Genomic DNA, 12084 nt, shown 5'->3' on the forward strand with positions numbered 1-12084 from the left:
GTATTGTATAAATCAAACTTGTATTGTATAAAACAATAAATCTTAGATATTAGGAATAAAACAGATACTTATGAGCAAAAAAAGGCATCCAAATATTAAGAACTAATAACTATAATTTAAAGACGCAAAATCAAATAACAAAAAAACCTTTGCCATCTAAAAATAATGAGACAAATATGTGATTAAAGCAAATAATATGTACTAGCCAAAAAAAAAAAAAAAAAACTTTGCAGAAGAATTTTAAATGATATGAAAGAAAGCTTAAAGCTACAAACACTAGGGACAAATTGACTATCCAAACACGATCTCTTGTCAAATCATTGTCTCTTGATTTTTAGTGTAGTACAACATACAATTTTTCATGCATATGGTACAAGCCAAAAATCTCCAGGCTTAAATAATGCAAAACAAAATGTGGGGGCGTTGATAAGTTATTGGAAGAAAATTACATGAGAAATGATACAAGATCAATAAAAAAAGTGAGTAAAACTAGATCAAAGTGTGATGGATGGTACTTATACCCAATTCTATATTAAGAGAGTTGAGACCGGTTTCTTGCAACATGCTGAATGCTGTGAATCCGTAATACGAATGGTAAAGATCCGGCAATTGTCTAGGGAACTTGCTGAAACCACCGTACTACAAAAAAAAAAGCGCAAAAGAAAATTATTTTATAATAATTACATGATGATATTCAAGGCGCGACACCTTATACAAATTTCATCTAGTCCGGGGAGATACTGGGTCATGATGAATGGGTTGGCGCTCACATCAACGCGTTTGGGAGAGTTGGCTGTGGATGAGAAGAAAACTCTACGGTCCTTCCACCCGAGCAACCAAAAACTAGTTGTGAGCTCGTCAGGGCCGTTCCTTCATTTTTGGAGGCCCTAAGCGAACTATGAAGTGAGGGCCCTAATTTCGTCGATAAACTCTCCTCCAATCCCGATGCCATGGGTGATCACTCTTACTTTTTTCATCTAGTGATAGCCGATAGCCTAGAAATTAAAAGCAGGTTGCGATGGGAAGTGGGAACGATGATTGCGGCTGTATTAGGGGGCTTTAGGCCGCTAAATATTGATTATTAGGTCGATGGTTGTTGTGTTGTAATAGTTGGAAATCAAGGTGAAATTGGTTTTGAAACTTGGTCTTTTTTGCTAAACAATATTTATTTTGGACTCCTTCAATGAAAAACGAGTTTAGTTTTGAAATAAATGTATTTATTTAGGCCTAATACATATAAATGTATTTATTTGGGCCTAATACATATACTATATAAAAACTTTTAAAAAACTTGGAGGCCCTTATTTTTTGGTGGCCCTAGGCCCGTGCCTAGATTGCCAAGCCTATAGAGCCGGCCCTGGAGCTCGTAGTGGCCAAAGCAGACGATATTGGTTGGTATGAAAGGTTGTATGTTACACAAGGTGCTATTAGGGCTGCAAACGAACCGAACGAACACGAACAAAACCTAGTTTGTGTTCGTTTTAAGAAATATATGTGTTCACGAACTGTTCTGCCGAACGAGATTTTATGTTCGTGTTCGTTTGTTAAGGAAATGAGCTTGTTTGTGTTCGTTTGTTAATATTAGGTAATGAACGAAAACGAACGTTCATGAACACAAACAAGCATTCATGAACAAAATATATAATACACTAACATTTATTAAATATTTTACTTGTCGGAATTTTGAAGTATTTAAATAAACTACAAAAGCTAAAAACACTAATGAACTATTGAACACAATCGAACATTAACGAACACGTTACCGAACGTTTACGAACATAAATGAACGAACGGGACCTCTATTCATGTTTGTTCATTTAACTAAGCGAATGAAATTTCTTGTTCGTGTTCGTTTGTCTAATAAACGAACGAACACAAACGAACTTCCCGCCAAACGGTTCATGAACTGTTCGTTGTACGTTTGGTTCGTTTGCAGCCTTGGGTGCTATCATATAGTGAATTTACGTAGCAGCTAACCTTAGACTGGCATGTAAGCAAAAATTCACGTAGGGTTCTTTCGTTCATAAATTTATTAGCACCTAAAATCTTCAGAACTCCACCAATCCTACAAAATTACCATAAAACCAGTAAATTCTAAAAACTACAGATAAAAGAACAGAAATCTAAAGTTATTATGAGCTCACCAAAAAGCGTAACACGTGTCACTAATTTTGTTAGGTCTTCCTTGAAATCCTCCATCGACTGCTTGCCTCTAAAACACGAGAAAGATGATGGCAGTTAAATGACTCATTTGACCTTCACAACCGCCACAATATAAGAAAATAATATCTAATGGAAATTGGAAAATGTACCTGCAAACACCACTCTAGAAGCAATGGAACATCTATGATGCAAGAGGATGTGCATTTAGAAACCAGATCATCTTCGATGAAACCCATCAACCGAAGAGATGCTACAGCGCAGTAAGTTGCACCACCTGTGATTCTAAAAGTAAGAACGGTTTATGAGTAATAAACTTAGTTCTTAAAGAAAAAAACCAAGAACTCGTAACTTTAATGTCAGGTTACGTAGTAATAGTACTAATTACTCAATTATTTGAGAAGGTGCTAAATAATAAAAAAATAGATTGTCGACCAATAATGTCAACTCAAACATTGCGTTTATTTTTTGGAGAGTAAAATGCCGAAATCGTCCCTGAGGTTTGGACTGATTTACCTGTTACATCCAAAATAACTTTTTTTTTTGTATCTGGACACCTGACATTTTGACTTTGTAGTCATTTCAATCGAAATCACAAACCCAGTTAAAATGTATCGTTGACTCAGGGACGATTTTGGCAATTTACCCATTTATTTTTCTGTTTTATTTTTATTTTTATTTACCTTTAATAAAAAAAACAATAAAAATAATTATAACATATATACATATACACACATATTTATATCTATACACAAATTGTAATTATTTTTATATAAACGTGTGTATATGAATATATATATATAGAAAAAGTATATCGTACGTTACGGCTTAACATACTTCACGTACAACAACGTGCGTGATTTGTTCTATAACATGCGTGATTAATGTTTTCAATATGCATGATTATGTGTTTCAACATGCGTGATTTTGGATTTTTGAGTTATAACGTGCGTGACTTTAAAATGAACGTGCGTAATTACCTGTCGTACGTCATGTATGTTAAGCCGTAATGTACGTTAACCTTCCTCTATATATATATATTATAATTATAATTATTTTTATTTAAAGGTAAAGAAAACAAAAAAAATAAAAACAGAAAAACAAATGGGTGAATTGCCAAAGTCATCCCTGAGTTAACGATACATTTTAAATGAGTTTGTGATTTGGATGGAAATGGCAACAAAATCAAAACGTTAGGTGTCCAGATACAAAAAAAAGGTTATTTTGGGTGTAACAGGCAAATCAGCCCAAACCTCAGGGACAATTTTGGCATTTAACTCTTTTTTGGACAAAAAAAAACTTCATTTACTACATCCCATAGGTAAAAAACTGCAATGATAAAGCAAGAAAACTCACCATGAGATTCTTGACCAGGAATTAGTCCAAAACCACCATCATATGACTACAAGAAAACGTCACCTTACAGTATGCATATGTTAAAAACAAATAATCTTAAAAGGGTTCAGATCTAGGTTACAAAAAAAGAGAACCAACTAAATTAGAACAACTGTATTTACACACTGCTTCATCTGGCACTAGGGGTGACTACATGGTAGGTTCAGTTAACGGATGAAGGCAAGTTTTATACCGTCCAAACGGGTCGGGTCAGGTTGTACTGACCCGTCAACACTTTGTGTCCATTTTCAATCACTTAATACGTTATAACAATTGACGGTGAACATATACCTGACAACTCAATATGTAGTTCTTGGCCTTCTCTTTATCAACGCCACTCCAATTATCCAATAGAGAAGAAATAACAGCTAAAAAAAATCAAGTGGCTACGATGAATTCCAATTTAGAAAGAACTATATTTAAACAAGTGCTTAAAGAAACATGGGGTCTTACCAGCACAATATACAAACCGTAAATCCGTCTCCGCCCCCGTATGAATTGGCATGAAACTGATACAAAAAGAAATAAAAAACACGAATAATAAATAGAATTCATGCCAGAAAGATCGAATAATGCAAATGAAGTCAGCAAAAACATATCAAATACATGATATGAAAGCATTGGCTAGCAGGGGCCGCTTACGTTTTTGGAGCCTAGAAACAAAATTGGGCCCATTTCTTAAAAAGCTATAACATCATATGTATCAATGTAGTTTTCTCATAAACTTTAGTCGAGTCACTGATTATAAATTTCGCTAAGTCAGATTTTTATAGCTTCGTGCATACCTCCCATCAGATTGTTGAAGATGTTTCATTGACTTTGAAATTGAACTAGAGTCAATAAGCGAAAAGTCATAGTCAACTATCTTCAATATGGCTAATGCACAGTATGTGCTTGCCAGGTGACTATTGTTTGGAACCGAAACCTGTAAGCAGATACAAGAGTAAGCAAAATACACCCAAACAACAAAAAGAAAAACCGAAAACTTGACACTTGTTTAATCCATGAATCCCCATACAGAACAAACAAACAAACAAACAGTGATAACCTGACTTCATACCACATTATCAACAGAATCAAACTGAGAGCTTTTAGAGCCATGAAATCCATAAAACTGCCCTGCAGTAAACAATCCACAAGTAGGTTGAGTGATTTCTACATTGTACTCATGCATGCGTCTCTAAAGTGGCAAATTCACAGTTCATACCATTGTTTAGATCATCTTCATTCTTCGGATGAGCTTGCAACGACAAAACCCAATTTATAACATCTTCTCTGTCAATCTATAAAACCATTAAAATATCATATCAACATGCATTAATTAAACATTTGATGGTACTCATACATGAAGTAATAAACCTAGTAATTCTGGGGTTCCTAATTATCTGAAACTTTGGAATAAACATTCAATGATCCAACAAATAACCCTAATTGAACAAATCAGATCTTGAATCACATCTTTTCACTACTGTTGAAATAAAAATGACACCTTTTTGGCTAGCTAAGAAGAGAAATAGGATGAATTGAAAAGAAGAGAAAGTAAATACACGATCGAGGGCATGGAGGATGTGGAGACCGGAGATGATGAAGTAGGCGAGAGTAAGATGGTTGATTTCTTGACCCTCGTAGGGTGATGGTAATATCTGGTAGTTCATCTCAAGGTAGCGTATGTGTCGTTCTCTGTCGAAGAGTTGATCTTCGGATACTCCATCGGCAGGAGATCTGCTAAGTGGATCATCCGCCATTGCTGCGATTGAAGTTGAGATTGCGTTTTGGTCGGACTCAGTCAGAAGGGCTTTTGTGTTTCTAGTTTGTGATGAGGTTAAAAAGTCAATTTTTGTTACATTTTTTACACTTTGTGATAACTTTGATTGTAGTTAGTAAGATGGTATAGAGTGGAGGAGAACTCTGTTCAATTATTTATCTAACTTATTGTATGTGCTATTTAACTCTTTTAATATTATATTATATTATATTTATATTACGAAATGAACAGTTAAAGCTGCTAGCCACACACTTGCGTGGCTAGTTGTGCTTTGTCAATGACACGTTCGAGCTCTTACTCCAACAACCTGCACTGCATTTCCATCTGGTTACGCCACCGCATCTTCTCATTAGGGTTAGGGTTAACACTTTCTTTGCCCAATGTCATCGCCGCTTTCCCGTTGTGTTACACACATCCACTTTCCATCCATCGGACGGACGGACAAAAAGCAGGGTTTTCTAGCATCAGATAGGGTAACCTCTTGCTATTAAATCTTTTAGTCGATTTAGATTACGATTGTTTGTCACTCTAAATTCAATAACTTGGCATGTATACAATTTGTCAAAATGTTTTGTGTTTTGACGACAATTGTGTTTTGTTTGGGGATAAAGGAACCAAACTTGATGGTTAGGAGCCTTAGTAATGCTTTGTTTATGCATTTTTGGTGTTCAATCTGTCATATTGATGACTTTGTTAACTATTGGAATTGTCTTTTGAGTAGTTCAATCAAAGATGTTGAACGGGTTTACGTCTTTGCTAGCACTAGCTTCACCTGACCTTGCTCCTTTAGATGTGGTTGTATATTATATTATATTATATTATACACACATAATTTTTACATCACGGTGTAGCACCCTGTGCCCCGCTCCCACACCATCGTGAAGATACTCAAGTCCTCGTGCAACACCAACACAAATTCGTAAACGTTGCTCCCATGAAAGATTTGTAGAGGAGAGATGGTTGTCGAGGCTTCCATTAGCCTCGTGTTTGTAAATAAGAACTTTCTCATTACCATCATTCGAAAATCCAACGAGAGAAACAAGATTGTCATGTTTGTAACTAGCAAGCATAACAATCTCCATTAGAAACTCACGTTCTCCTTGCCCGCCCTTCAGATCTAACCGCTTTACAGCGACAAGATCAGTTAAGCGGGTGGAGGAGAGGAGTTGACCTTTGTAGACCGGCCCAAATCCACCTTGGCCAATACAATTTTGGTCGGAGAAGTTGTTGGTGGCAGATTTTATGTCATCAAATGGGATTCTGAGGTGGTCTAGCTCTTGAAGGAAAGACATTATTATATGTGCATCTTGTTTTGTAGATTATGTAGTGAAAGAGCAAGAATATGAAGGAGGAAAATATCAACGACTCATGGTCTTTTGAAAGGAGAAATTAAACAAGAAACAAACAAGCAGAAACTGGCCTACAAAGTGCAAAACACATCATATACGCCACCTTAGTCCCTCCATAGTGGCAAGTTATATGGCGCCTAAAGGGGACATGGCGCCTTGCTACATTAAAAGTGTAAAACAATGGGCGCTATGCCCCTTCTTCCCCACTCCCAGCGAAAATTAAAACGCCGAAGGGGGATATGGTTGACTAACGGCAGTTTGCACCAGGGGCTTGATAGAATCAAATTGACAACGACAGGGATTGTTTTTCTCAAATGAGGACTTTACATGCGATTGGGTTTAAACCTCAGGGACTGAATTTAGGTTTTTATTTTTTCTTTTATAATAAAGGATATTTTGATATTTTACGCCATTTGATTAACAAAAATAATTATTTGTCGCCAGAGTCTTGGAGATAGGGGTGTTTTAAAATCGATTCGGAACTCGAAATTCGACTTAATCGATTCAATTATAAAAAATCAAATTTGATTTAATTTGAATTCGAGTCCAGTAAATCGAATACGACTATATAATTTTAAATTCGTTTCGATTCAAAATTTGAATTCAAACTATACATATTTGTGTACTATATTTATATATATGATATTTAATACACATACTTAACTTTAATTTGGTCTATAGTATAAACTTATCTATAAATTTAATCTAACTCCTAAAATAGCCCATAATTAATTTATATATTTTACATGAATTTTAATCAAAAACGAATTCGAATTCCAGAAAAAAATAAACTATTAAAAAATTTAATTCAAGTAATTCAAAAATTTGTTATTGGATTTGGATTCGATGAACACACCCAAGACCAAATAAATAACTTTTTCAAACTTGTTAAACTAAACCCCTAGTTTCCGAAAGAAAGGACCGCACTTTAAGCCCTTATTGCAAAACCCTCAATTCTTCCTGGCATAACCAACAAGCAACAACGCTTGGGTTTAGTAGCCGAAGCTTGACTCAGTCCGTTTCCATTACTTCCTTTCTTTCTTTCTTTCTTTCTGTGAGTAATTACAACAAACAGTTGGTGTGCATCTTAATGAAAGGGGGCAGAACCAGCGTGTTAACGTTCGCCGAAAAGTGCAAGGTATAGATTCCGATTTCACTCCATTATTAAATTGGTATTTATTTATTTGATTGATGCTCTCTTACTATGGCAGAATATACTGGCTTCAAATTGGCAAGCTAACCTAAATACAGTTAAGGCTGATGCCAAAGGAAGGTATCTTTCTTTTTCCCTTCGATTAGTACTTTCGGTATAAGGCCCGTATGGTTGTTTACATTACATACTAGTTTCTATTTTACAGCAAGGATGAAATCTACAGTTCAAAAGTTAAATACTTTGTGAAGAAGGGGAGGCCTTACATTTGGGTTCCTGATGATGACTTGCATAATGTGGTATGCTTAGATTACATTTCATAACATTGTCTCTAGTTTTTGGGTTTAGTTATGTATTCTTGATCACATAATTGCCTTTTGATATTTTGCTCTAAGAAGAGGGATATTAGTTCAGGGGCATGAGACCATATTATGTGAAACACAGTTGGCAATCGTGTCACTGCGGTTCAAAAGGTGCTGTAGTCATGCTGTTGTGACTTTTGAAAGGATTGTTGTATACCTTAGACCGTGGGGTATGGTGGGGCTTGGGTTGGGCTTGGGTTGGGGCATTTGTTGACACGTGGAATGGGAGCCCCCCAACCGCCTAGTGACGTGTCCGCGGGGTATGGCGGGGCGTGGGTTGGGTGCACCGCGTGGCAGATTATTAAAAAAGAAATTACAAAAAAATTATAAAATTCACACAACATTTATAAAAAAAAAACCTACAACTTCATTAAAATTTTAAAAATTACATAATCCTAAAAATTACATAATTTCTAAAAATTACAAACCTAGAGCGTTAGATAAATTTCAAAAAGGGCGATCTTGTCGAACGCCCTTCGCTCCTTGCCTCGAAACTCTATGTTTGCCACCACCACCTGGTCCTCGTGGCTTAACTCGCCGCTCGGAACGGCTTCGTAGTAAGCCTTGAAACGATCGAGCTTGGGCCATAGCTCGCGCCATTTGTGTTGGCACGCGTTGAGGTTGTGGCGGTCGTTACCGACGTTATGCCGGTAGGTTGCGAATGCTTCCGGCCAATATTTTGTTTGGCCCGGTTGCCGGCCCTTCATAGCGTCAACGACGCTTGTGACAAGAGCCAATTCTTCCTCGTGAGTCCAAGATGCCATGTGGGTTAGCGGGTTCGAGAGAAGTGGGTAGCCGGGGTGGACCAGTGGGTTAGCGGGTTCGAGAGAAGTGGGTAGGTGGGGTAACGGGTTCATGGGATGGGGGGACCAGTGGGTTGGGGGTTACATTTTATAGGGGTTGTTGGGAGACCCGGGTGGCGGTTTGGTTTTCCCCCAAACGGTTTGAATTTAAAATTCAAACTTTTGAAATGGCCGCTATGACATGGCGGGGTGAGCGAATGGGAGGCAGCCAGCTAGGTTTGTCAAGACCACCCCACGCCCGGCTTGAAAGCCAAGCCCCAAGGGCCACGCCCCAACCCAAGCCCACCCGGGGTGGTGGCTTGGGCGTTTTCCCCCAACCCAAGCCCCATACCCCATAGCCTTATATATGTAGTTGTTGTATATGGCAAATGAACCTTTCAAGTGAAGGATTATTTTGGATTGAGAGGTTCTAGCTATGAAAAAAAAACTTCGATCTCACCCTCACCGTACTTCTTTTATGCAAGTTAGCTCCTTATAACCTGTTGGAATGAGATAATTTCAACTACAAGTTGACTAGCATTGGTCGCCTTTTCACAGTTATTATTTTTAAAATGCCTGCTCTGAATTATGACCTATCGATATATGTATATGCTCATAGCTTTACTATAAACTTAACATACCCTATACTGTCCTGATTTGTGCATTTTGCTAAAAAAGAATACAGTTATAGATGAACGTGGTTCATTGGCCGTCACAAGTCCATTACCAGGCTCGCTTGCAAGTTTGCTTCAATCACTAAAGAAGGTTGGTCAGTTAACTTTCTTCTATCTGTCACACACATACTCTCTCTCTCTCCAAAGGGATTTAAATAAAAAATAAAACGGGAAAAATAGCATCTTGCAAGAATAACACATTACAAAACTTTGCAATCTAAAATTTAAATGTGAGAGTTGAAGACTTTACTGTATTTATTATCTTAAAAAAAGGGTAATGCACGGTACCCCTGACCGCGGAGGGGATAACCCCTCCCAGGCCGCCACCCGACAAGCCTGAGCCTGGCAGTAAATACCCTTGCCGAGCCGACCCTTTGAGGGTACTTTGTTCGCCCCAAGGTTCGAACCCGGTACCTCTTGGTAAGAGGTGGGTGTCGGTGGCCAACTGGGCTACCCCAGCTGCTTTGTATTTATTATCTTGATAACATTATAATAACACCACACGTCTCTAATTGTTACAGCCTCCTAATCGGATTGCTCTTGTTGGTGAACTTGTTCCGCTTGGTGATAAAAAGGTACAACTCAAGAAACTGAATATAAGCAATCTATTTATTGATTTTCATGCCTCTGTAGCGAAAATGGTCTTTTGATATAATTACTGTTCTCCTACAGGTAAAGTCAGCTGCAGCAAGCCTTCGAGAGACATTAATATCAGAAGGGGAGGCACTAAAGGCGTTCAGTTATTCGGTTACCGGTATATTAAGTTCATCTGATTTCAGATTGACATCTCGTGCCGAAAATCTCCAAGAGCTATTGAACGAAGATCAACAATACAGGGTTTATAAGTTTAATCCAAGGTAGAAATATCCCTTGACTTACAAATTACACACTTGATGAAACTTTTCATGTTGACCACTTGCTTGAAACTGTCTGTTTGCTAACATACTATATGGGGGGGGGGGGGGGGGGGGTAAGTGCACGGTACCCCTGACCGCGGAGGAGATACCCCCTCCCAAGCAAGCCTGGCGGTGAAATCCCCAGCCGAGTTGACAACGGATCCGCATGGGGGTCGAACCCGCGTCCCCACGGTTTGTATGGATGTCGGTGGCCACTGGGCTGACACCCAGTGGTTACATACTGTATTGCTAATATGAGCATAGATCTGATACAAAGTGTTTACCATACAGTTCAATCACTTACATAGAAGGCAGGGAAAACAGCCATGAAGTGGATTTGAAGGATATCGAAGAATCAAAGGCGGACTCCTTGTGTAAGTATCTTTCTACATGTTCATGTTGTCATTTCACATGAGTGGTAACTGGTAACAGGTTTCGGCAACTTTTGAAAAAAACATCATTTTGTGATATGGACAATATAGTTAAGTTTTATGATCACATTACTTTTGGTATTTGGTTGTGTAGCACTTTTCTCTGCAAGCTTGATCGACGGGATTAATCAAAGTGAAACCAGGCGTCGAGCCCTGATGATATTTTGTGCCACATACTTGAATAAGTATGTGAAGGTATGATTGTATGAAACATAATCCCATCCCACCCATAATGTTTGTTTCTTTGATATCTTGTGCCTTGTACAGGACGCGCTGGTGCTATCTATAGATCGAAAAGGGCTTGATGTGCTGGGGAAGTTTGTGGGACCCATGATGGATGACGACGGTTCACATGAATACCAGTGGAAAGAGTTGCGGCTGATGTTGAAGGAAGAAGCTCCAGATGTTGAGACGTTTTGCAAACGACTTGTTGAGATGGAAGAGGAAGCAATCAAGAATGTTTCATCTTTCAGTGGCCTGCCATTGGAACCGAAAGTAACTTAGGCTGGAAGTTTTGTCAACTAAGCTATGTGTGACTGCGTTTTGGTTGGACTTGAAAACTTGTGCATGCAGTATGTAGTGACCGGTACAACTGTTGTAACTATACATGTGCTTATGAACTTGACAAAACATAACGAAGGCCGAAAACAAGCCAAAACCCAGCCCAAAAAACGTTACCCGTTGTCTCTGAATATGTTGAATCTGCACCAGTCTTCCCACGTCATCGTGTTTGGTCTCTCGCCCTCGCTTTAATCCAAAGGAAACTCATGTTCTTGACCTCCTCAACAATCTTGCCAGCCAACGCTTGTCGACCCCAAAAAATGGACTCGTTTCTAGACACTTCCAGTGCTCCATATAGCTACGAGTACCACGGCATGAAACGCTTTCTTTTTAACCGATCTTCCAACAAAAGACTGGTCATCAATAAGGTCGCGGAGGCTGAAAATGATTTGAGGAGGGAGTCGCCCAAACCATCTGAGCCAACCCACACGCCGTAAAGATGTGATCACAAGTCTCTGGATGACTCATCTCCAAATGTTGCACCGGTACCCCTCTTCTACAAAGCACAACCCTTGTCGGTAATCGTTCTCCCACCGCTCTCCAAGCAACAATCCCAACC

General features: G+C 38.5%; 3 protein-coding genes across 3 annotated transcripts; 1 reads left to right on the forward strand and 2 right to left on the reverse strand.

The window, feature by feature from the left end:
* Positions 1-292: 292 nt before the first annotated feature.
* On the reverse strand, positions 293-5399 carry LOC110904757 (geranylgeranyl transferase type-1 subunit beta). The gene is made up of 11 exons (XM_022150610.2): positions 5103-5399; positions 4763-4838; positions 4616-4674; positions 4341-4480; positions 4009-4064; positions 3847-3923; positions 3517-3562; positions 2313-2437; positions 2145-2212; positions 1978-2065; positions 293-639 (listed from the first exon to the last, which is right to left on the reverse strand). Exons 1-11 carry the CDS (start codon positions 5298-5300, stop codon positions 490-492), a joined length of 1083 nt encoding a protein of 360 aa, XP_022006302.1. The 5' UTR covers positions 5301-5399; the 3' UTR covers positions 293-489.
* Positions 5400-6138: 739 nt separating this feature from the next.
* Positions 6139-6612, reverse strand: LOC110907766 (probable serine/threonine-protein kinase PBL23). Its single transcript, XM_022152699.1, has one exon. It carries the CDS (start codon positions 6610-6612, stop codon positions 6139-6141), a length of 474 nt encoding a protein of 157 aa, XP_022008391.1.
* Positions 6613-7568: 956 nt separating this feature from the next.
* Positions 7569-11683, forward strand: LOC110904755. The gene is made up of 9 exons (XM_022150609.1): positions 7569-7807; positions 7881-7942; positions 8028-8118; positions 9642-9728; positions 10159-10212; positions 10310-10494; positions 10825-10907; positions 11059-11159; positions 11232-11683. The coding sequence occupies exons 1-9, from the start codon at positions 7760-7762 to the stop codon at positions 11466-11468; spliced, it is 948 nt and encodes a 315-aa protein (XP_022006301.1). The 5' UTR covers positions 7569-7759; the 3' UTR covers positions 11469-11683.
* Positions 11684-12084: the final 401 nt, after the last annotated feature.

This window comes from Helianthus annuus, chromosome 14 (assembly GCF_002127325.2).
Source record: "Helianthus annuus cultivar XRQ/B chromosome 14, HanXRQr2.0-SUNRISE, whole genome shotgun sequence".
NCBI classification, from domain to species: Eukaryota; Viridiplantae; Streptophyta; class Magnoliopsida; order Asterales; family Asteraceae; genus Helianthus; species Helianthus annuus.